The sequence below is a fragment of the Balaenoptera ricei genome, chromosome 9, assembly GCF_028023285.1.
Source record: "Balaenoptera ricei isolate mBalRic1 chromosome 9, mBalRic1.hap2, whole genome shotgun sequence".
In the NCBI taxonomy this organism is placed as follows: Eukaryota; Metazoa; Chordata; class Mammalia; order Artiodactyla; family Balaenopteridae; genus Balaenoptera; species Balaenoptera ricei.
Genome location: NC_082647.1, coordinates 29,075,350 through 29,101,722, shown reverse-complemented (window position 1 = coordinate 29,101,722; position 26,373 = coordinate 29,075,350). Strand labels below are relative to the sequence as shown.

The 26,373-nt window shown below is 38.2% G+C and overlaps 1 protein-coding gene across 5 annotated transcripts in view; it reads right to left on the bottom strand.

The window, feature by feature from the left end:
- Positions 1-26,373, bottom strand: part of AASS (aminoadipate-semialdehyde synthase) — a 67,397-nt gene that overhangs the window by 21,169 nt on the left and 19,855 nt on the right. For all 5 annotated transcript variants that reach the window (XM_059933513.1, XM_059933511.1, XM_059933510.1 and 2 more), the window contains exons 7-17: positions 26,293-26,371; positions 26,035-26,162; positions 24,474-24,622; positions 21,760-21,882; positions 21,260-21,371; positions 9,009-9,068; positions 8,756-8,823; positions 6,186-6,307; positions 5,872-5,998; positions 2,064-2,174; positions 1,861-1,969 (exon numbers count right to left, since the gene is read on the bottom strand). In XM_059933513.1, coding sequence (XP_059789496.1) covers positions 1,861-1,969; positions 2,064-2,174; positions 5,872-5,998; positions 6,186-6,307; positions 8,756-8,823; positions 9,009-9,068; positions 21,260-21,371; positions 21,760-21,882; positions 24,474-24,622; positions 26,035-26,162; positions 26,293-26,371 — 1,188 coding nt within the window. The remainder of the gene's footprint in view (positions 1-1,860; positions 1,970-2,063; positions 2,175-5,871; positions 5,999-6,185; positions 6,308-8,755; positions 8,824-9,008; positions 9,069-21,259; positions 21,372-21,759; positions 21,883-24,473; positions 24,623-26,034; positions 26,163-26,292; positions 26,372-26,373) is intronic.

Genomic DNA, 26,373 nt, shown 5'->3' with positions numbered 1-26,373 from the left:
GCTCTGTTAAAAATCCAACTATTAGTTCAATTCTGCTTGGTCAGTGCCTCCTGACTTTTAATTCAAATTATATACTTCATTATAATTTGATTATATATGTATAATTATTAGTATTAATTAATATGTGATTAATATAAAATATTATTACTTGATATGATATATAATTTAATTAATTTGATTCTATATTTGATTATATATATTACATATGTGTATATATATATATATATATATAAAACCTGTTTTAGGTTATATATATATTATGTTAGGTTAGGTTTAATCTGAGTCATCACATTTTCATGTACAATAGTTCTTTCTTATGTGTAAAAGATACTTTATATACCAACAGGTTGATAATATTACAAAGAATTTTTCCCACTTTTAAAAGTCAAACCTTATTATAGAATCTCCAAAGCAGTCTAAAATCTTTTATCAAACCAAAATACATATTATAGCAGCATCTATTTCTCTAAAAATCTATTGTTAAGGCTTGGACTTTTTTTTTACCATACAAATATTTCTGCAGTTTCAAAATTTTACTTGAAATTTCTAGTCAAAGTATGAGTTAGAATATAGCAGTTTCTTCTCAAAATAGACAAAAGACCCTAACTGTAACACCAGAAACCATGAAACTCCTAAAGGAAAACATAGGCAGAACACTCTTTGACACAAATTGCAGCAATGTTTTTTTGGATCTGTCTCCCAAAGCAAAGGAAATAAAAGCAAAAATAAATAAATGGGACCTAATTAAACTTAAAAGCTTTTGCACAGCAAAGGAAACCATCCACAAAGCAAAAAGACAATCTACTGAATGGGAGAAAATATTTGCAAATGATATGACTGATAAGGGGTTAATATTCAAAATATAAAAATAGCTCATATAACTTAACATCAAAAAAACAAACAACCTGATTAAAGAATGGGCAGAAGACCTGAATAGACATTTTTCCAGAGAAGAAATGCAGATGGCCAACAGGCACATGAAAAGATGCTCAACATTGTTAATCATTAGGGAAATGCAAATCAAAACCACAGTGAGATATCACCTCACACATGTCAGAGTGGCTGTCATCGATAAGAACACAAATAACAAATGTTGGTGAGGATGTGGAGAAAAGGGAACCTTCATACACTATTGGTGGGAATGTAAATTGGTGCATTCACTTTGAAAAACAGCACGGAGGTTTCTCAAAAAACTAAAAATAGAACTACCACATGACCCAGCAATCCCACTCCCGGGTATATATCTGAAAAAAACAAAAACACTAATTTGAAAAGATACATGCACCCCAATGTTCATAGCAGCATTATTTACAATTGCCAAGATATGGAAGCAACCTAAATGCCCATTAACAGATGAATGGATAAAGAAGATGTGGTACATATATACAATGGAATACTATTCAGCCATGAAAAAGAATGAAATTTTTCCATTTGCAACAACATGGATGGACTTGTAGGGTACTATGCTAAGTGAAATAAGCAGACAGAGAAAGGCAAATACTGTATGATATCACTTATATGTGGAATCTAAAAAATACAACAAACTAGTAAATACAACAAAAAAGAAGCAGACTCACAGATATAGAGAACAAACTGGTGGTTACCAGTGGGGAGAGGGAAGGGAGGAGGGGTAGAGGATTAAGAGGTACAAACTATTATGCATAAAATAAGCTACAAGGAATATATCCAACACAGGGAATATAGCCAACATTTTAAAATAATTTTAAATGGAGTATAACCTTTAAAAAAAGAATACAGTAGTTTCTTTAACCAGAATTATAGAAAGATTATTTCTGTACACAAAAATCTGGACCTCTTAATATTTTCCTAAATGGACCTTTGGGTGTCAGTTGGGCTCACCGTGGCTCCCACTTCTTTGGCCTTATCTATCGTTTCCATTGCCAACATATGATCAAGACCAGGGTCCAATCCCAATTCTCCAATGATTGTGATGCCAGCATCTTCCACACTGAAAGAGGTGGAAAGAGAAGGAAGGAAAATTTGGATAGAAAAATAAAAACAATTCCATGGAGCTACTTTGTTGAAAACCTACTGAAACTTACCTCTTTTCTAATTCTTTTAGCACCGGGGTGATGTAGCTTGCAGTGATCATGTTGACCTTGCTTGCAATGCATGCCTTGGCCACAAGAGGATGCAATACATAAGGCAACAAGCTTAAAAACAGGAGAAACTAGTCAGAAACTTTCTTTTCCAACCGTCCCTCCAATGTACCTTGAACTGCACTAAAGTGAAGACATCACACTGATTATTCTCTCAGAGATGATCAATGACTCCTTGAAGACTACAGAATAAATTCATCCTGTTATCATATTTAAAACTCTCCACAATATGACCTTCACTTAACCTTTCTATTTTTCCTCCTTGCATCTCCTTCATAAACCATATATGGGGACCACAGAAGCTATTGTAATTCTCTACTCACAGTCTTTACTCTTCCATTTGTGAACCTTTACTCTCACCGTGTCTTCCACTTGAAATAGTCCCTCACCCACCCACCCCCATCCAGATCATACCTTCCTTAAAGAAATGTCTGAAAAGGTAACTCCTCCAAGAAGCTTTCCCAGATTCCCCCAAATCCAGATCTTCCTCTATATGCACTCAGCTATCCCTCTGTAACATTTAGTGGACTTTATTCTACTCATCTTTATATTTCTATGATTTTCTGTCTTGGGTCCCCTAGTAAAAGGTAAGGTTGCTATTCTTTTTACGTCCACATCTCCCAAATGGCTATCGTTAAACTAAGTCAAAGTGACCCATATGTTACATTAAAGAGTAGAGTCTAGGAAAGGCCAGGGGAAGAAATAAGTTTCAATGGTATTGTTAGGTGTAAAAGCTATCGAAACAGCTAAATGTCTATATGGTGAGCAAAAACTGAAACTGTACTCAAAACTCAACTTTGGGTCTTCTAAGAATCTGGCTCTGGTGTTTTACTTTGGTGCTAGGACTACACGATCACAAAAAAATGAATTTCCATAAATTTACATATAAATGAGTATATTCAGATTCTATCCAAGAAATAACAAGCATCCTGTCAATCACACAGTAATATTTAAGTTCTACTAGCTTATTGCCTATTTGGCAAAGCAATCTACACAGTACCAATGAAAATATAAATACAAACTTATAAACATTATTACAGTATATCACTGTACTTGTTAAATTCCTCCTGTTTATTTCATATTTTCTCTATTTCACATAAAACTAAACAATAAAACCACTTCTCAGGCACTTATTCCTCCTCAGGTTAATAGAACAGAGTATTGTTAGTTAGATTTATTATCATGCAGAATAAAATTGGGTACATATTTTGCCAGTAAAAATATGAAAGCCCTTGATCTCTGTTTTTTGGCTTTTTAATCAAAAATAATTATTACTAAATATGGTAGCTCTTTAAAAGCCAATGAACGAAATACTTGCAAAACTCTTAGTTGGAAAAGTATTAATAGAAAATGTTCAGTGGCATCATCTTAAAGGTTAGTAGGGATTTTTTGTCACATTCTCCACTTTGAAAACCTGCCTGATAAAAATTTTATCCGGATCTAATAATATTTTTAAATTTGGGCATTATCAGCACTAACCTAATAATATGCTGAGAACTAGAATAATAGAACTTTGATTGATGGTGCCTATTTTGGACAAAGGGATTAGAGTTCATAATTCATTGTGTATGTAATATAGCAACTACTCAAGAGGATGTAATTAATCCAAATAGTTGGAAATGCCACTTGTGAAAACATACACAAAATACACAACTAATTTTCAAAGTAACTTATCAAACTCAATTCCTACTTTGCATTAAATCATTAAAAACCAGAACTGCAAATTAAAACCATGAGAATTTGACATATTATAAAATTTTTGTGAAACATATTCTTCACTCATTTTACTTTGATAGTCCCTAACATTGTGTTTACATCAAAACATTCTTTCTCCAACTTAAAAAATGAAAAGCTATTTAAGAAACACTACAGGAATGTTTAACAGCATTTCCACTATTCACCACAGAAACTCAACCAACTGAGAAAAGTGAAATATAAAACAGATTTTGCTCATGCTAAATCTTATTGAAGGTCACCAAGTCACGGAATTCTAAATTTTACACCTGTTAATAGATTATTATCGTGTCCATTATCTTGTCATATTTTGCTTCTGATTTTGTTCAAAATGTGTTTTGTTATGTTCTTTTCTTTTTTTAATCAAAAAACAATGTTATGTTTAGGTACCTATGTGTGGCAAAACAAATTCTCTTTGTTTTATTCAGTAGGCTAGAATTTTCAGTTTTGAATAAGGACTTACTTTCATAATTATAACCTGACAGACAAGATCTATTGGTTATTGATAAATTTTTGCTGAAAAATAATTAATGCACATTAAATTTTTATAAATTGAATAATGTTTTTAAGTGCCCAAAGTGAGTCTATATTAAGAGATAATGCAAAAGTTCCCACTTAGAATTACCTTTCTTTGTGTCTGTTTTCCAACCCCCCCTTTTTTTTTTTTAAAGATTGATTGACTGATTGATTGATTGATTGCTATGTTGGGTCTTCGTTTCTGTGCTAGGGCTCTCTCTAGTTGCGGCGAGCAGGGGCCACTCTTCATCGCGGTGCGCGGGCCTCTCACAAGGCCTCTCTTGTTGCGGGGCACAGGCTCCAGACACGCAGGCTCAGTAGTTGTGACTCACGCGCCTAGTTGCTCCGCAGCATGTGGGATCTTCCCAGACCAGGGTTCGAACCCATGTCCCCTGCATTAGCAGGCAGATTCTTAACCACTGCGCCACCAGAGAAACCCCCCCCCCCTTTTTTACGGAGGAAATCACAGAACTTCCTCCAGAGATATCATTTGAATCTGATCTAACTATGAAAGTCATCTAATTATGAAAGCTGGTTAACTTTCTTCCTTCCATCTTGGAAAAATTATATTCTAAGAATAAATGGCTTATTCTTATCACTTTGGTATTTTCAAAAGGAAGTATCTAGCCTTCATTTTGTAGCCCTGTATCTAGAAGTTAGATCTGCATTTGTATTAGATAGTAATGAATGATATATTTCAAGATATGTTCCTCTGCTAAGGCTAAAAATGGTCATAGGGCTAGAGAATCTACTCACTTTCATTTAAGCTTTATAAGTCTAAAGGAAAAAATAGCCACCAAAATATAAGTCATTAGTGCCTCATGACCCAGCAATTCCACTTCTAGGTAAATACCCAACAGAAATGTGTGTATATGGTAACCAAAAGACAAATACTAAATTGTTCATGGCAGCACTATTCATAATAGCCAAATTCTGGAAACAACCTAGACATTCATCAGCAGTCAAATGGATAATAATAGTATATTCGCATAATGGAGTATTACACAGTAAAGAGCATAAACTACAATTACAGACAACAACACAAATGACTCTCACAATCACAATGCTGAAGAAAGAAGGCAGCCACAAATGAGGACATACTGAAAGATTCCGACTGTACAAATTGAAAACTAGCAGAAACTAATCTCTGTGTTAGAAGCCAGGACAGTGTTTACCCTTGAAGGATGGGACTGGTAGTAAAAAGGGGCACAAGCAGCACTTCTTGGATACTATTATATTCTGTTTCTGATGTGGATGATGGTTACACCATGTGTTCACTTTGTGAAAATTCTTTGAACTACAAACTTACGATTTGTGCACTTTCCTGGATGCACACGTGAGTTTAAAAGTTTACTGAGAGAAGAGAAGAGGAGAGAAGGGGGAAGGGAGGACAGGGGAGAGGAGGGGAGAAGAGAAGAGTGGAGAGGAGAAAAAATAAGGAAAGAGAAGTAACAGCAACAACAACAAAATGTATGGCAATCATTTCTTACTATTTACTAACCTGATGACAAGATCCTGCGTTGCCACCAAGGAGCTCAACTTCACTTCTTGTTTACCAACGTACAGGCTAACAGGATTAATATTATATTTCTTGCCTAACTGTTCGATTTGATTCTTCATGTCAGAACCTATTCAAGAATTAAAAAGTCCAATCTTTAGATTTCCTTTCACTAGTTAGAGAGTAAAACACATTTTAACATCTCCAAAAATAATTTTTCAAAGTTTAGAAACAAGATAGTCATCTAAAATTCACAGAGTAGCCATGTTTTGAAATCAATTTTACTTCCTCTTCTTTAAAAATTGGGGCTTATTTACCTACTGTTATTTCTATATTGTCATCCCTCAACAGGTATTCCAACACCGGCTCAGATACGTAACCAGATCCAAGAACCAAGACCTTTTTCTTGGTGCCCACTGAAAGTGACTGAACACGTTCCCTATAAATAAAAGGGGGGGGGGGGGATTTTAACCAAAAAAACGTTTCAAATAACAAAATGTTGCTGTCCCCAAACCAAACTAAAACTTAGACTGTGAAGCGATATTTTTTTCCCACACTTCTTACAGTAAGAACCTCAACAGGAGTTCCCAATACCAACATTTTTCATTATTTTAGATCTTGTATGATGAACAACAGACCCTGAGATCTTTGAGGTGTATGAGTTCCCTATACCACTAGTGAGATGCAGATGCTGGACCAGCGCCTGGCTACCCATAACTGAGTAACTTGGTGTCACACTTTATCCTTCTGGGGGACATGATTCAAAATCATGCTGGGGGCCTTACATCAGAACCTTATTTACTCCTCACAACAATCCAAGAAGACAACGATCTGAGGAGGAGATTATTATCATATCAGACACTGTCTTGTGACTTATCTTCAGGGTCACTTGAAAACAGTTAAAACCATAATTCTGAAATCACAAATGCCATGGGTTAAATGTAGAAACCTACATAAGATGAGTCACTAGGCAGAACTTTAATTCTTGAATTTTTCTGTTGTTGGAATTTGTGCCTTCCTGACAGCTAACTCTTTGTCTTTCCTGCAAACTCTGACCTCCAAGACAGTGACTGAGTCTTAGCTGTCTTTATAAACCCACTATTGCTCACTGCGTTTTGCCTTAAAGATGGAAGATCCTCATTAAAAGTCTTTTGAATCAGATTCCCAGATAACATTATAAAACCATGGAAATGGCTTGGTGACAGGGACTTAAGCAGAAAGCTCTGTTGCTGGAATCTTTTAGGCCAGGATGTCTCTCAAACTTTAACCTTTATTTAACTTCACTTCATTTCATTAATTATAAGTGAATAAAAATAAATTTAAATATAGAATGTTCCTGCCCCCTCTTCACCCCCAGCACTCATATTACTGATGAAGGGAGGACTCCTTTAACTTCCACCCCCATCCCATTTCACCTCCCAGAAAGAAACACTATTACAGATCCTCTCTAACAGCACTTTCTGTACTTTGTGTAATTGAAACACATTATTTTGATGTCCAAAAAATAAACTGTTCAAAATACATTTTTAAGAACTCGCTCCTAGATTTTAATACCGTCCACGCCATCAGCAACCCCAAAGCGCTCCAGGTTAATAATCATTGTGCTAAGGAACGAAGAGAACAAAAGAACAAGGCAGGGATTCAAGATAACTCCAATTTCCTTCCAAAATGCAGTCTTCATTTTCAGTCTCTTGGCACAAGGTTCTACCTGGGAAGGAGGGCAGGAAGTCCTAGCGGTTGGGGCCAGCAGACCTGCCGCTACGTGAAATATGGTGTGTAAAGAGCGACTGGTCATGGTAGACACATCATTGGGATTAGTAATGTAAGAAAGGGATCATCTGATGATGAAAAATCAAAGATACACAGAACTATGAAAAACAAATATATGCAGTTTCCCCTACAAGACACTCTCCTATGGAGTTATAGAACTAGTTGCTTTTTTAAAAAACAAATTATACACTCTTGTATCATGCCAGAATATTTCACTGACACACAAAAAATTACTGTAAGCTAACAAACACATTTGGAGAAGGCATAACAGTAGTACTTGATCTGGTCATATCTCTTATTTACTTCTTATAGGTGGAAAAACTGAGAAAGAAGATCAGGCAGTTTGTTTGTTTGTTTTTAATTTTCCCACTCTGGCTTCTCCTGAGAATTCAGTGCATGGGTTATTTTTTTTAATGTGAATAGACCAGTGGAGCAGATATAAACACGGATCAAGTGCAATCAGTTGGAGACCAGAACATTCCAAAGAAATGTCAATGTTTCCAAACTTTGAGTAGTAAAACCAATTATAGAAACCAGGGCCTTAGCTAAGTATCTTCCTAAGAGAACTGTTCTCTCCAGTAGATTTGCCACATTACTTCCTGACACTTTCCTCCTAGTAAGAATCCCCAGGGAAAACTGACCTCTCACGATTTTCTTTCTTCACTACTTTTCTTAATTTCTAACCAAAAGCCCACTTTGCCAAGTATTATCCTAAACAAAAGAGAGTCCAAATCCTCAACTACAAATCAGCCTGAAAGCACCACAGAAAGGGTTAGCAAGCTCATTTTCCCTTGAGAGAATAGCTGAGACATTACAATATGCAAAATGCTCGAGAAAGAACAAAGACAGAGCTTTTGGAGTTTTGCTTACTTACACCCAAGTCTACATGGATAACAGAAAGCCAGAAAGATGCTACAATACTGTTCAAGGGAAAATAATTCACACTGGTTCCAGGCAGTCGCTTTGTTTGAATTTCCTATTATTTACAGACATTTTTTAAAATTACATACTGCATAATCCTAGCATCACGAACTCACATAGAAGCATTAAAAAAAGTACTCATGAGATCCAAGATAAGAATAAATGTATTAAACAAGAGGATGTGAATGATGCTTACCTGCTCTCCCGGAGTTTCTGGATATATTTATACTTATTAGACAATGTGCCGTTGGATGTAATCACTGCCTGAATATATACGATACAAGACATTTCTTTAGTCACCACATTTAGTCCCACAAACATGGGCTCATGACTAATAGAGAAAAGAGAGAGTAACAGAGAAAGGCAGGAAGAGAAAAAGGAAAGGGGCAAGGAGCAAGGATAGTGGAGGAAAAAGACATTCATGAAAAGAAATTCTTTTCATAACTTACATCTCGCACCACAGGAGAAAAATTCTGACTTTCAAGAGGCTGTGTCGCGTCTGATAATATCTGAAAAGGAAATGAGATTGGAAAAAGAGAAATGATATTGCAAAGAAGGCTTCTTGCTATTTTATCCATATTAAAATATTAGTCAAAGGAAAAAAAATTAGTTTAGAAAACAGTTTTTTGGAAAATCACTGAATTGTATAAATAATTGGTAAAAGAAGTTTTCTATAAGCAATGAATTCTGCCCCCCCTAAAACATGTTATTTCAGTACAATTTCCAACTCTAAAACCAACATTTAATCATGTTTGCTTACTGGAAGCACAAAAAACTTATGCTTCCCCACCAGTTAAATGTGTCATGTTGAGCATGCTGGTAAATATCATCACACGCTTTATAACCATAGTCCTCACTCTGAGGAACTCTACCCCTTGCCAAAGGTTCAGGCTGTTTTATTAGAAGTAGAGAACGGGTCTTCCAGACAAAAGAGCCACCAACCCTACAACAGAGAGTCTACCTCAGGTCAGTATTAGTTCTATGTATAGGCATATCAGCATTTCAAATGTGTCAAGGAAAATGACTTGACCTAGTAGACTCAAAAAGTCATTCACACTCTTCCCATTATCTGGCAAGAATGAGTCAGATGGCCAACAACAAAAGCCACATCTCTCATGTTAATATCCCAGCATCCCAGTCCTCCTCTTTTCTTCCAAGGTATAGAGTCCTTGAATAGACTGCCAAAGGGTAAAGGTCATATAAGTCAGTATGATTGCTTCTGATGGCCAATGAGACAATCATTCCTTCTTTATCCATAGGTTAAGGTCCAGAGCACTCATCCAACTAAGAAAGTGTAAAATGTACCTACCAGATGCTGGCAGGACAGTATTTGTTTACTGTATTAAAATACATGTAAAACTACTTCCATGTATCTAAAACATAAGACACCTAGGCTCTCTATTGCTGGGATAATGGCAAAGCCAGGGCATTCTTTGGGAAACTGATGAAATGGACACACCTGGGGTCTCCCCACTGCTTGTTTCTCCCAGGCACCTTTGGAATATTTCCTTCTCAAGCTGACTTCTCCACCTACCAACCCTGTCTACAAGCCAGGAGCCATTAGTAAGTAGACAATGAAATGAGTTCGCACCTCACTCGGTATATGGTTAAACGGCTGAACTCTTGTGTATCTTTTCACTCTCTCTCTGCTCTTTATCTCTAATTCCACAGCATTATTTAGGCCTTACTGGGACCATGGGAACTACTTCCCACCTCTCTTTCCTCCATTTATCTCCAATCTACAGCACAAATCTGATTATTTCTCCTGTGCCTATTTAAAATAATCCAGTAGCTTTCCGTTGCCTTCAAGTTAGTCTCAGGCTCCTCTACAGTCTGGCTCTGCCTCTCTTGTCTCAACCCTCCCATTGGCCTCACACCCAGCACTTCAGTCCTGATAACAGCGTGGGGCTGCGTATCTGCATCACGCCCTCACCTGCCTCTGTGCCACACCATGTCGATGCCTCACATGCTATTCCTCTACCTGGAACTCCTCCTCTTTGGCCTCCAAGAGGCAGCTGAAGAATTGCCTCCTCTGTAAAGCCTTTACCAAAAGCTGCCCCCAAGCAGACCTGGAAAGTAGGAACTGCATTTGGCATCTTGCTGTATGCCTACTACATTATAAAATGGTAAATATTCAATAAATACCTTAGTGGATACATGCAATAATTACTTAAAGTTCAATGGATTTTTTTCTCCCAAGGAAACTAATAATCGTCCTGAACTGCAGTCCTCAGAGATGTCAATCCTCATTTCGTTTTGTTTTTTTTTTTTTGGCCATGCTACATGGCATGCGGGATCTTAGTTCCCCAACCAGGGATAGAACCTGTGCCCCCTGTAGTGGAAGTGCAGAACTTAACCACTGGACCACCAGGGAAGTCCCTAATAATTGTCTTGAGTCCACCTAAAGAAAGGCAAACATAAAAGACAACAAAAGGCTGTTTGATTACTGCATTTAACTGTCTCCCTTGCTAGAATTCAACCACTACAAAACTGCAAGCACAAGCCTCCTGGAACATGTGGTATGTCTTGTCACTTTCACATATAACATCTTTGAGGCTCATCGCTCTTTTTTTTTTTTTAAATAAATTTATTTTATTTACTTATTTATTTTTGGCTGTGTTGGGTCTTCGTTGCTGCCCTCGGGCTTTCTCTAGTTGCAGCGAGCGGGGGCTACGTGGGTTTCTCATTGCGGTGGCTTCTCTTGCTGCGGAGCACGGGCTCTAGGTGTGCAGGCTTCAGTAGTTGTGGTAGGCGGGCTCAGTAGTTGTGGCTCACAGGCTCTAGAGCGCAGGCTCAGTAGTTGTGGCCCACAGGATTAGTTGCTCCGTGGCATGTGGGATCTTCCCGGACGGGGGCTGGAACTTGTGTCCCCTTCACTGGCAGGCGGATTCCTAACCACTACGCCACCAGGGAAGTCCCTCATCAGTCTTTTCTAAATTAACTTCAAGCTATTTATCCTGGTGTTAAGACCCTTTTAACATGGAACCAACATATTTACCTTAAGTCCACCAGACCAGACAACGCACAGAAAGCTTATGTTAAATTACTTCCACCTTTGCTCCCGTCTCCATCACACAGGATGCCTCCCACACCTACGCAAATGAACAGATCCTATACATCTACCAAGAGCCAGCTCAAGTGTCACCTTCCCTGGCTTTCCCAACAGGGCAGATCGTCTCCCTCCACAACATCATTAGCATCTCTCTGATGGCTGCCACATTCCATCTTACGGCAGAGCTGCACACTCCTCTTATCCCCTTCCTGGACCTCACGCTCCTACAGGTCAGAAACTGTGTTTTAATTCTCTTCACTTATATGTGTGCCTTGTTCCAACAGACAAGAAATATCTATTGAATTCAACTGAAACAAAACTTCCATATTGGTTCAAAATGATATCCTGTGCCCTGCAATGCTACAGGGTCCATAGGGACCTCAAGTCAAAAAGGAAAATCTGTGGGAAATAGGACAGTGCATATACAGGCATACCTTGTTCTATTGTGTTCAGTTTACTGTGGTTTACAGATACTGATTTTTCTTTTTTAATTTTATTTTTTGCAAATTGAAGGTTTGTGGCAACCCTGTGTCGGGCAAGTCTATCAGTACCATTATTCCAAAAGCATTTGCTCACTTCATGTCTCTGTGTCACATTTTGGTAACTCTCCCAATATTTCAAAATTTTTCATTATTATTCTTTTTGTTAAGCTGATCTGTGATCAGTGATCTTTAATATTACTATTGCAAAAAGATAATGACACACTGAAGGCTCAGATGATGGTTAACATATTTTAGCAATAAAATATTTTTTTAATTGAAGTAGAGTTGATATACAATATTGTATTTCTTAATTAAGGTATGTACATTTTCCTTAGACTTAATGCTATTGCACACTTAATAGACTACAGCATAGTTTAAACATAACTTGTATATGCACTGGGAAATCAAAAAAGTTGTGTGACTCACTTTATTGTGATATTCACTTTATTGCAGTGGTCCGAAACTAAATCCACGATATCTCCGAGGTACTTTAAGTATAGCTCCCATACCGTTATCAGAAAAGAATACAGAAAATATACTTAATTTTTTAGTGGTAAGCAGATACACATATGATTAAAACTACATAGAGACACTCATCAGTTTTCAAAAATGTCCAGTGCTCAAAGATACGCTGAGAGAGATGTCTCCAAGACAATCCCACCACACTGTTTGGAAGACCTTAGTGACATATAAAAGGAAGAAGCTGTGACAATTTAGGGAAGTTGGCTTTGTCAACAGACATCTAAGCACATTTCTTAGATGTAGTCACCAATGTGGAAGCAATGGCTGGGATGTTAAGCAGAGAGAAACTGAGAAGAGCTTTTGGCTGACCTTAAACAATAGGGTGACAAAAACTGGAGTTTAAGTTCTGTTGAAAGGGATCCAAATAAAGGCCAGATTTTCATTTGGGATCCTGAAAGACTATATTCTAAATAAATGGTAAATTGAAAAACATCGGTTTTCCAAAGGACCGAAGCCCACCTTTGAATCATGAATTGAGGTGATTTTTTTCCTAGCCTATCCCCCTGCCAGAAACAAAGGAAATCTTCTCTGAAAAAAATACATAACGTCCAGAGCCTCAAATCATCTCTAAAATTTTATATACACAATATCCAACATTCAATCAAAACTAAACAGGCATATTAAGTGATAAGAATTGACTGAAAACCAAGAAAAAGTAAAACGAAGAACATAAACAGACCCAAAAGTTCATTGTAATTATCAGAAGTGAGTTTAAACTCTGATTAATATGTTCAAAAAATAAAATTTTCCCCCAAAAGGCAAAACTAATCCATAGTTTTTAGTCAAGGTAGTAGGTACCTTTCAGAAGGAGAGTGGGAACGGTGCTGGGAGAGGCACAAGGGGGTTTCTGGGATGTTAACCTTGTTCTCTTTTTTACCTATGTAGTGTTCACATGGGTGTCTTTGTGATAATTTATCATGCTGTATACTTACATATCACTTATCTGTGATACTTTAATATTTTATACTATTATATAATGTAAAAATATTATATTTTCTTCTTTAAGAAAAATTTTATTTAAATTTTACTTATCCCTCATCAGTTACATGGGCTAACCCTCAAACACACTTTACTAAGGATTTCATTGAATTGGCTTGCTTTTCTCCTAACATCTGTATGCGATCAACTGTACTGAATGAATGGCAATTTTGATTAAGGACAAATTGGAATGAAAAACTGTGTTCTAAAGTCTAAAAGAAATAAACTTGTAGGGCTTCCCTGGTGGCACAGTGGTTAAGAATCCGCCTGCCAATGCAGGGGACACAGGTTCAAGCCCTGGTCCAGGAAGATCCCACATGCTGTGGAGTAACTAAGCCCATGGGCCGCAACTACTGAGCCTGCACTCTAGAGCCCGTGAGCCACAACTACTGAGCCCACGTGCCACAACTACTGAAGCCCACACGTCTAGACCCCGCGCTCCACAACAAGAGAAGCCACCGCAATGAGAAGCCCGTGCACCACAACGAAGAGTAGCCCCCACTAACCGCAACTAGAGAAAGCCCGTGCGCAGCAACAAAAGACCCAACTAAGCCAAAAATAAATAAATAGATTAATTAATTAATTAAAAGAAAGAAACTTGTTATTGAAATTTTGAAACATAATAATTTGTGACTTGAAAATGGCTAGTAACAGCTTCTTAGAATGGTAAATGATTTTAGAGCAACCAAACAAAAAGACATTTCAAGAAATAACAGTCAAATCCATTCACAAAGGCAAACTAGCATGCAACATTTTCCATATTTTGGCCTAATAAGGTAAGAGTTGCACAGAAATGCATACTTGTAAGATTCAAAAGATGAATTAAAGCCAGAGGCTCACCGATAGCTCTTCTAGCTATTCCAAAGCTCTGCTGGAGTCAAGCTGATTTAATTAATGTATTATGACTGGGGAGTTCTCTTTTAGGTAGGGACTAAGTTCTAACAGACCATCCCTCCTACACATAACAACTATAAACTCTGGACAAAATACAAACAAAAGTAACTATGTGAGGGCTTCAGAGAATGAAGAATAGCAGGCGGTTTGGGAAGAGAGTCAAAACTCCGAAGAAATAACCAGTGCCATAGCTGAGCTTGCTGTTCTTTTGGCATTGCCCTGAGGAGGGGCCACGTGGTGTGAGGAGCTAAAAACCTGCAGCAAGCTCACTGACTTTCTGATCTGAGGAAACAGGGTTGAAACCCACAGCACCACAGCCTCTGGAGTGTGAGTGGAAAATGCCAGAAAGGACAGATTCAGATAAAGTGAAGCCCAACTTCCATGTAAGCTCTGGTCCAAGTCTGGAAGGACTGAGCATGTGCAGGTCAAATTACAAGCAATCCAGATAAAGATGAAAGAGCTGAACAATTTTACTTGAGCTACCTGTCTCAGGTGAGACAGAGTTTTCAGTTTAAGTCTAGCCAAGTTAATTGCCTGCTAAAAAAAGCCAAATAAACCAAACAAAAGCAACACTTTTCAGAGAAATGTAACAATCCAGAATCTCCACAGCATGACTCTTCACCTCATCCAGGATGTTCTCCAAAATTATTCAGCTTAAGAAAACGAGAAAGCTATGACATGATCCATTCTCAAGGGAAAAGACAATCAATATATTTCAAGCCCAAGTTTACCCAGAATTTTGGAAATATGAGGTAGACTGTAAAGTGGCTTTTACAACTGTGCTCCATGTGATAAAGGAAACTACACTCATAATAAATAAAAAGATAGAAATTCTCAGGACAGAAAGAGAAAAAAAAAAAAAACCAAATGGAAATTTTAGAACTGAAAAGAGAATATCCGAAATAAAAATTCAAGTAAAGGGCTAAAGGAAGTTATTGATTCTTCAGGGAAATGATACCAGAGGGAAATGAATGAACATCACTGAAGATAGTAAACATCTAGGTAAATTTATTATTACTTTTTTAATATACACATGCTTTTCACCACTTAAACATTTACAATTACAGAACGTTAGAACTAGAGGGACCATTAAGATTATATATTAAAACCACCTTACTTTACAGGTGAAACATCTGAGGCTCAGAAAGGAAGTGAGTGCCCGGCTCAAGGCCATAAAGCAAGTGATGTCTCCAGTAAAACCTGGCATTTATACTCTCTTTCTCAGGCTACTTTAATCCCTCAGCACCAATTCCAGACACACTGCAGATCCAGTACTGCATCAGCAAGCTTTCTCAGCCTTAACTTATTTGTGTCTCAGTTTTCTAATCAGTACAATGGGTTGATAATGGTACCTACCTGAAAGGGTGGTCGCAAGTATTTAAAAATTAAAATATCTAAAGTAATTTGAACACTGTCTGGAACATACTAAGTGCTATATAATATTGTTTCCAACCATGATAATGCCTGCCACCAGCATTTTCTAAAGCCTGTTACATCTCGCTGCTAACATATTCCAGGAGGAAAAACAAAGGGTCAAAATAGAATAGTTTGTGAAAGAAAAGAAGAAAATGGGCTGGAAGTTGCACTTATTCATACCACACTACCTATTGCCCCATTTTAGTACGAGAGCTCCTGAGTGAAACCATGGATGAAAAGGACAAGAGCCACTCTTCATACCTTTGGAACCACTGCCTGAGGCAGACAGCCATTAGCAGTAGAAATAAAGCAGGATGGGTATGAATGCTTAGGATAAATAATGAAGTAAGAAAGCTTTTCTCTGACAAAGAAAATAGAATTTAGATAACACAGTATTTCAGCAGTCAATCGCTGATCACAGTAAATAATACATGACCAGGGGACCTTCAAGATAAGAGGAGTAAGACGTGGAGATCACCTTCCTCCCCACAAATACATAAAAAATACATCTACATGTGGAACAACTCCTACAGAACACCTACTGAATGCTGGCAGAAGACCTCAGACTTCCCAAAAGGCAAGAAACTTCCCATGTACCTGGGTAGGGCAAAAGAAAAAAGGAAAAACAGAGACAAAAGAATAGGGACGGGACCTGAACCTCGGGGAGGAAGCTGTGAAGGAGGAAAAGTTTCCACACACTAGGAAGCCCCTTCACTGGTGGAGACAAGGGGGTGGGCAGGGGAGAAGCTTCAGAGCCACGGAGGAGAGCGCAGCAACAGGGCTGCAGAGGGCAAAGCGGAGAGATTCCCACACAGAGGATCCGTGCCGACCAGCACTCACCAGCCCGAGAGGCTTGTCTGCTCACACGCCAGGGCAGGCGGGGACTGGGAGCTGAGGCTCGGGCTTTGGAGGTCAGATCCCAGGGAGAGGACTGGGGTTGGCAGCGTGAACACAGCCTGAAGGGGGCTAGTGCGCCACAGCTAATCAGGAGGGAGTCCGGGAAAAAGTCTGGAACTGCCTAAGAGGCAAAAGACCATTGTTTTGGGATGCACAAGGAGAGGGGATTCAGAGCAAAGCCTAAACGAGCTGCAGAGATGGATGCAAGCCATGGCTATCAGCGCAGACACCAGAGACGGGCATGAAAGGCTAAGGCTGCCGCTGCAACCACCAAGAAGCCTGTGTGCAAGCACAGGTCACTACTCACACCGCCCCTCCTGGGAGCGTGTGCAGCCCACCACTGCCAGGGTCCCGTGATCCAGGGACAACTTGCCCAGGAGAACAGACGGCATGCCTCAGGCTGTTGCAACGTCACGCTGGCCTCTGCCACCACAGGCTCACCCCTCATTCCATACCCCTCCCTCCCCAAGCCTTGGTAAATTTAAGAAAATTGAAGTCGTATCAAGTATGTTTTCTGACCACAATGCTATGAGACTAGATATCAATTACAGGAAAAAACCTGTAAGAAATACAAACACACGGAGGTTAAACAACACACTACTTAATAACCAAGAGATCACTGAAGAAATCAAAGAGGAAATGGACAAATACCTAGAAACAAATGACAATGAAAACACAATGACCCAAAACCTATGGGATGCAGCAAAAGCAGTTCTAAGAGGGAAGTTTATAGCAATACCATCCTACCTCAAGAAACAAGAAACATCTCAAATAAACAACCTAACCTTATACCTAAAGCAATTAGAAAAAGAAGAACAAAAAAACCCCAAAGTTAGCAGAAGGAAACTCATAAAGATCAGATTAGAAATAAATGAAAAAGAAATGAAGGAAACGATAGCAAAGATCAATAAAACTAAAAGTTGGTTCTTTGAGAAGATAAACAAAATTGATAAACCATTAGCCAGACTCATCAACAAAACAAGGGAGAAGACTCAAATCAACAGAATTAGAAATGAAAAAGGAGAAGTAACACCTGACACTGCAGAAATACAAAGGATCATGAGAGATTACTACAAACAACTATATGCCAATAAAATGGACAACCTGGAAGAAATGGACAAATTCTTAGAAAAGCACAACCTTCCAAGACTGAACCAGGAAGAAATAGAAAATATAAACAGACCAATCACAAGTACTGAAATTAAGACTGTGATTAAAAATCTTCCAACAAACAAAAGCCCAGGACCAGATGGCTTCACAGGCCAACTCTATCAAACAGTTTGAGAAGAGCTAACACCTCTCCTTCTCAAACTCTTCCAAAATATAGCAGAGGGAGGGACACTCCCAGACTCATTCTACGAGGCCACCATCACCCTGATACCAAAACCAAAGATGTCACAAAGAAAGAAAACTACAGGCCAATATCACTGATGAACGTAGATGCAAAAATCCTCAACAAAATACTAGCAAACAGAATCCACCAGCACATTAAAAGGATCATACACCATGATCAAGTGGGATTTATCCCAGAAATGGAAGGATTCTTCAATATAAGCAAATCAATCAATGTGATACACCATATTAACAAATTGAAGAAGAAAAACCATATGATCAGTACATGCAGAAAAAGCTTTTGACAAAATTCAGCACCCATTTATGATAAAAACTCTCCAGAAAGTAGGCATAGAGGGAACTTACCTCAACATAATAAAGGCTATATATGACAAACCCACAGCCAACATGGTTCTCAATGGTGAAAAACTGAAACCATTTCCTCTAAGATCAGGAGCAAGAAAAGGTTGTCCACTCTCACCACTATTATTCAACATAGTTTTGGAAGTATTAGCCACAGCAATCAGAGAAGAAAAAGAAATAAAAGGAATCCAAATTGGAAAAGAAAAGTAAAACTGTCAGTGTTTGCAGATGACATGATACTATACATAGAGAATCCTAAAGATGCCACCAGAAAACTACTAGAGCTAATCAATGAATTTGGTAAAGTAGCACGATACAAAATTAATGCACAGAAATCTCTTGCATTCCTATACACTAATGATGAAAAATCAGAAAGAGAAATTAAGGAAACACTCCCATTTACCATTGCAACAAAAAGAATAAAATACCTAGGAATAAACCTATGTAAGGAGACAAAAGACCTGTATGCAGAAAACCATAAGACACTGATGAAAGAAATTAAAGATGATACAAACAGATGGAGAGATATACCATGCTCTTGGATTGGAAGAATCAAACATTGTGAAAATGACTCTACTACCCAAAGCAATCTACAGATTCAATGCAATCCCTATCAAACTACCACTGGCATTGTTCACAGAACTAGAACAAAAAATATCACAATTTATATGGAAACACAAAAGACCCCGAATAGCCAAAGCAATCTTGAGAAAGAAAAACGGAGCTGGAGGAATCAGGCTCCCCGACTTCAGACTATACTACAAAGCTACAGTAATCAAGACAGTATGATACTGGCACAAAAACAGAAACATAGATCAATGGAACAGGATAGAAAGCCCAGAAATAAACCCATGCACATATGGTCACCTTATCTTTGATAAAGTAGGCAAGAATATACAATGGAGAAAAGACAACTTCTTCAATAAATGATGCTGGGAAAACTGGACAGCTACATGTAAAAGACTGAAATTAGAACACTCCCTAACACCACACACAAAAATAAACTCAAAATGGATTAAAGACCTAAATGTAAGGCCAGACACTATAAAACTCTTAGAGGAAAACATAGGTAGAACACTCAATGACATAAATCACTGCAAGATCCTTTTTGACCCACCTCCTAGAGAAATAAAACAAAAATAAACAAATGGGATCTAATGAAACTTAAAAGTTTTTGCACAGCAACAGAAACCATAAACAAGGCGAAAAGACAACCCTCGGAATGGGAGAAAATATTTGCAAATAAAGCAACTGACAAAGGATTAATCTCCAGAATTTACAAGCAGCTCATGCAGCTCAATATGAAAAAAACAAACAACCCAATCCAAAAATGGGCAGAAGACCTAAATAGACATTTCTTCAAAGAAGATATACAGATTGCCAACAAACACATGAAAGGATGCTCAACATCACTAATCATCAGAGAAATGCAAATCAAAACTACAATGAGGTATCACCTCACACCAGTCAGAATGGCCATCATCAAAAAATCTACAAACAATAAATGCTGGAGAGGGTGTGGAGAAAAGGGAACCCTCCTTCTTGCACTGTTGGTGGGAGTGTAAATTGATACAGCCACTATAGAGAACAGTATGTGGAGGTTCCCTAAAAAACTAAAAATAGAACTACCATACAATCCAGCAATCCCGCTACTGGGTATATACCCTGAGAAAACCATAATTCAAAAAGAGCCATGTACCACAATGTTCACTGCAGCTCTATTTACAATAGCCAGGACATGGAAGCAACCTAAGTGTCCATCGACAGAGGAATGGATAAAGAAGATGTGGCACATATATACAATGGAATGTTACTCAGCCATAAAAAGAAACGAAATTGAGTTATTTGTAGTGAGGTGGATGGACATAGAGTGTGTCATACAGAGCGAAGTAAGTCAGAAAGAGAAAAGCAAATATCGTATGCTAACACATATGTGTGGAATCTAAAAAAAAAAAAAAAAATGTTTCTGAAGAACCTAGGGCCAGGATGGGAATAAAGACGCAGACGTAGGGAATGGACTTGAGCACACGCGGAGGGGGAAAGGTAAGCTGGGACGAAGTGAGAGAGTGGCATGGACATATATACACTACCAAAAGTAAAATAGATAGCTAGTGGGAAGCAGCCACATAGCACAGGGAGATCAGCTCGGTACTTTGTGTCCACCTAGAGGGGTGGGATAGGGAGGGTGGAAGGGAGACCCAAGACGGAGGAGATATGGGGATATATGTATATGTATAACTGATTCACTTTGTTAGACAGCAGAAACTAACAACCATTGTAAAGCAATTATACTCCAATAAAGATATTAAAAAATAATAATAATAATAATAATAATACATGACCAGAACATAGGCTGTCATTTAACCAAGCATGAGTGCCTAAAATCCAACAAAATTTTCTGTATTTCTGATTTTTCCAATCTATTAATCACAGTATACTAAGAATGCCCCAAAATATGAATTGACCTAGAAAGCAGAAAAAAAGTAAAAATAAAGTAAATCTTATCTCACATGTCATGAACATTCTTAATAAAGTATGCATAATGAGAGGCAAATGCAATTGTAATGAAGCATGAAGGCAGTTACATATTTCCCATGAAACAATTATGCAGAATATGTAAGATAAGAGTGTCAGGAAGTACTTCGGGGAAGCGCTGGCATTTCATTTTACAACAGATTTCTTAGATACAGGAGACCAGAACATTCATCAGATCACTCCAAAGTCCTATTTAAAGCCACAGAGGTGTTGCTACCAGTCTGCTTACCATTTCTTCTACATAAGGGTAAAGCATGTCTCCAAAGTATTCGGTAGATTCAATTGGAAGCTGTGCCGGCAAATTGTCAATGGAGCACATCAGAATCCCAGAGCCTTCAACACTAGGAGAAGCAACATGCTTTATTCGAATGGACAAAATTTATGTGTAAGCTCTAACTTTCCCAGATGTCTACTCCGTTATTTACACTTCATAATCATTTGTAATCTTCTACCACCGTATATAGAAAAATAAACAAGACTTTTCAAATAAAACTTTTCCCTTCTTCACAACCCATTGAAATGTAGTATGTGTGTGTGTGTGTATTTAAGTGCTCAAATCTGAATGTGGTTTTTCTACCAAATTTTTTAATATGCTTGAGCATATCTCTGGAAATTTGCATAGCCTTCATAAAGCTGTGAAATATTGAGTATTTTAGAGTAGTATATCAAAGGAAGTAAATGATGCATTATTATGTATCTCTCCCCATCTAACAGCTTTAGCAAACTCACCTGTCATGAATAATATGCTGATCTGCATCATACATGCAGAAGGGATGCTCTATTGTCGTACACTCAGTCATAAACTCAATAGATCCTCCGGTGTCGGCTGAAATGTCACATATTGCCACAAGTCTGTAAATAACATCAATACCTAGATGTGAACATGGATCTCTGAAGTCTCCAACAGAATTAAAAATGAGTAAAAATGAAAGGTGCTTGGACAATTTTCAATGTAGATGCCAAATATTTCCTAGGCTCCTTAGCTCTTTTTCTTACAGCTCACCTGTTCAGGAAACTGTTCTTTTGGGATACAGAGAATCTTCCTAATAGGAGTTTTAGTCTCCACAAGCAAAAAGAAAAAGAGGAAGAGGAAGAGGAGGATGAGGATGAGGGAAGACAAGAAAGGAAAAGAGATAAAAGTAAAAAAAAAAAACCCTCCTTATACATACTACTATATATAAAATAGATAACTAATAAGGTCTATTGTATAGCAGAGGGGACTCTACTCAATACTCTGTAATGGCCTCTATGGGAAAAGAATCTAAAAAAGAGTGGATAGGGAAGTCCCTGGTGGCTCAGTGGGTAAGACTCCACACTCCCAATGCAGGGGGCCCAGCATCGATCCCTGGTCGGGGAACTAGATCCGCATGCATGCCACAACTAAGAAGTCCACATGCCGCAACTAAGACCCAGTGCAGCCTAAATAAATAAATATTAAAAATAAAAAAGAGTGGATATATATATATGTATAACTGGTTCACTTTGCTGTACAGCAGAAACAACACAACATTGTAAATCAACTATACTCCAATAAAAAAGAAAAAAAAAATCCTTCCCTAGAGAAATCATTGACAACAGCCTAAAGTTAAGCTAGTTAGCCAACTTTAAATAACTTAGGAAGTTTGACTACACTACCTCCACCCTGCTTAGTAATACATAATTTTATGTGTTATTACATAGAAATCTCTGGAATTATGAACAAAAGTCTCAGCCCAGGATTCGAAATCCTTTTGAGGTTGACCACAATTTTCCTGCCCAATCTGTAATTTCCACTTGCTCATATAAACCCTATACTAGGGCTGCACTGTCCCACTCACTGTCTTAAACTGTGCTTCGGTGGCTCCATATTTATCAAGCACCAGTCCTATCACTTGAAATCCTTGTTCTCCTCGCTCCTCCCTAGAGACTTTGCCGAGCCCATGCTCCCACTTTCTTCTAAACTCTTGCGATATTGATTGCTCCTAGCATTCCTTTGGAATTTAATTGATGCCAGCTACATGCCTGAGGGTAGCAACCACATTTTTTCTTTATCTCTCAGCTTAGCAGAGTGCCAGGCAGACCAGGTGTTCCATAAATATTTATTTATTAACGAATTCATTCAACATTTAGTAATTATTTGAATGAACATTATATGTCAAACAACGTACTGGGTATCTGTGGCCAAAACAAATAGGGCCCCTATCCTTAAGGAGATTAAGTTCTAGTAAGTTCTAGTAAGGCAGGAAAAATCATAAACGCAGGAAAATAAAAATCATAAACACATGAATTTCAGGGAAAAATATAGTAACAGACTGAAGAGTGATGGGAATGGGGAAACAAGAGAAGACCTCTCTAAGGAGCTTACTTTTTAGCTATGTGGGGAGTCACATAAGAGAAGAGAATTTCAAGAAGGAGGGAAGGAAATAGACTCACAAACACAGAAAACAAACATATGGTTACCAAAGCACAAAGGGGGGGAGGGAGGGATAAATGAGGAGCTTGAGATTGACAGATATACACTACTATATATAAAATAGATAAAAAATGAGGACCTAATGTATAGCACAGGGAACTATATTCAATATCTTATAATAACCTATAATGGAAAAGAATCTGAAAAAGGAAAATATGTATGTATATATATATATATATATATATATATATATATATATATATAACTAAATCACTGTGCTGTACACCTGAAACTAACACGACATTGTAAATCAACTATACTTCAATAAAAAAAATAAACTTGCTCCCTAGAGCAAACAAAAAAAAAAAAAAAGAAAAAGAAACCTTGCAATCTCAGCTATCCCGAACATGTTATCACCGAGTCCAGCTGATCACTTAACACAGTTAAGCCCAGAACACTTTTTCTAACTTTCGGGATGTCACCTTATGCATATATATATATAACTGAATCACTTTGCTGTACACCTGAAACTAACAACATTGTAAATCAACTATACTTTGATTAAAAGAAAAAAAAAGGAGGGAAGGTTAACTGTCAAATATTTCCAAGTGGGCTTCCCTGGTGGCGCAGTGGTTGAGAATCTGCCTGCCAATGCAGGGCACACGGGTTCGAGCCCTGGTCTGGGAGGATCCCACATGCCGCGGAGCAACTAGGCCCGTGAGCCACAATTGCTGAGCCTGCACGTCTGGAGCCTGTGCTCCGCAACAAGAGAGGCCGCGATAGTGAGAGGCCCGCGCACCGCGATGAAGAGTGGCCCCCGCTCGCCACAACTAGAGAAAGCCCTCGCGCAGAAACGAAGACCCAACACAGCCAAAAATAAATAAATAAATAAATAAAATTAAAAAAAAAAAAAATTTCCAAGAGATTAAATAAGATAAGGCAGACAACCGGTTATTAATAGTCAAGTCCTGTGCTATGTGGGTCCCCTATGTGTGATACCCTCACAGTGGGCCTTGCTGCTGAAAACTGCCATCATTGCTGACGTCCTTACTTGTGCGGCAGTGCTGGGCAGCCTTCAACACCAGCAGCTGAGGGCTGGCCTGGGGCCAGGAGACTCTGAGCATCTTGGCGGGTTAGTAGGCGGGGGGTGTTTTGTTCCCAGTAGATTCCATTAATTAAACAAGTTGTATAGGGTGCAATCTGTAAAGCAAATTCCAAGGTGAGCGAGATAGGAAATAGCCTTTTTCAAAGCAGTGTGCTGAAAGAGAGCTATCAGTAAAGTTCATGAGAAATAATTTAACGTTATTTCTAATTGACTTTGTTATTTGCCAAGCCAGTGGTCACCTTTCGAAGCAAAGACAATAAATACCCACCCAGATTTCAGTGGAGAATTACCTCATTATAGAAAAATATATGAATATAAATACATGAATATTTGTGTTCTATAATGCCTTGCATAGCCAAGAAAAAGGAAATAACAGAAGTTCAAGTGACCAAGTGCTCTATTTCCAGCTCAGCCTCTAGTAGCATGTGATCTAAAGCACGCTACCTTAACTTCTCTGGGCTCTGTTTTCCTTACCTGCCAGATGGGGATAATGCATACCCCATTCCTCAAAGGAATGCTGTGAAGATTAAATCAGATAACATCTGTAAGCTCCACGGGCAAATGTGCTACATGCATGCATACATGGTAACTAGGTCATTATAAGTTTTGGGATGCATCCAATCACCAATATTTCTGTGATTGGGGAAGAGAAGGGATGGAAACGTACTAGATTCAAAATTTTTCAATTTGAAACTAATTTTATGATTCCTGTTTCTCAAGCATCTCAAGCATTCTCAAGCCACAGGTAAAGAGTTCTTCTTCTATAATACGCTCTACATGCTATAACACTAAATTTCATACCAGAATCTTAAAATGTTATATTGTTCAAATACATTTAAAATTATTGAAAACATTCCTTTTCACAATTAGATGCATGCATTTTTTTGTTGGTTTATTTTGAGGTGGACTGTTGCATGACCAATGACTACAAAACACACAAATATATTATCCTTCTTATAAGATGAGATCAGTGTGTCCCCAGCAGAAGGATTTGAATTGGAAGTAACTTTTGTACAGTGGAGATGGGTCTTCTCTAGCCATACTGTTTCACTCTTGTCCCCTGTAATCAATGGCATGTATTCCAAGATGGCTGGCTGAGGTTGATTGCAATTTGTGGCCATAGAAGGGATAGAACTATGTTGAGATCAACTCTCATAGACACTGTGGTTTCTCAACAGTACTAACTAATTCAGGGTAAATACAGAAAACAGTAACCCACAGGAAATGGTTTAGAGCAATTGGGCACATGCAGACCTGAAGGAGAAACAGAGTCAGTGAAGCAATGGGCATACCCATAGAAACCACCAAAGCCACGAAGCAAAGACCACTCCAAACACCAAGAAAAGCCAACAACACCTAAGGACAACTCATAATACCCAAAGGACTCACAGCAAGTCAATACGGAGAACTGAAAACCAATGTACACAATCACAATCTCTCTCCTTAAAAACAGCCTAACTATAGTGTATCATGAGCAACCAACTCAAAAGCTAGGTATGATACTCACATCAGTATTAAAGCGGCTTATGTAGCGCTCAGGATATTTGTCATACTCTACAGGATCATATATACCATCTGTTTTCCTGACGAGATGATGATGGCGACTTAACACTGTCCCGTACACTTTTCTCAGGTCTTGCAGAGGAGAAAGAAATTAGTAAAGTGGGTCACAAATGATAAAGGTTTATGGTGATAAAATATTATAACACTGAAACTGTTAAAAACAGTAAGAGATACATACACTCGCCCTCCCCGCCCTCCCTACCTCCATTTTGGGAAACTTCTTTTAATTCATGCGGCTCCACATATTCACAAGGTAATTCATTGAAGATTTCTTGGGCTCCCT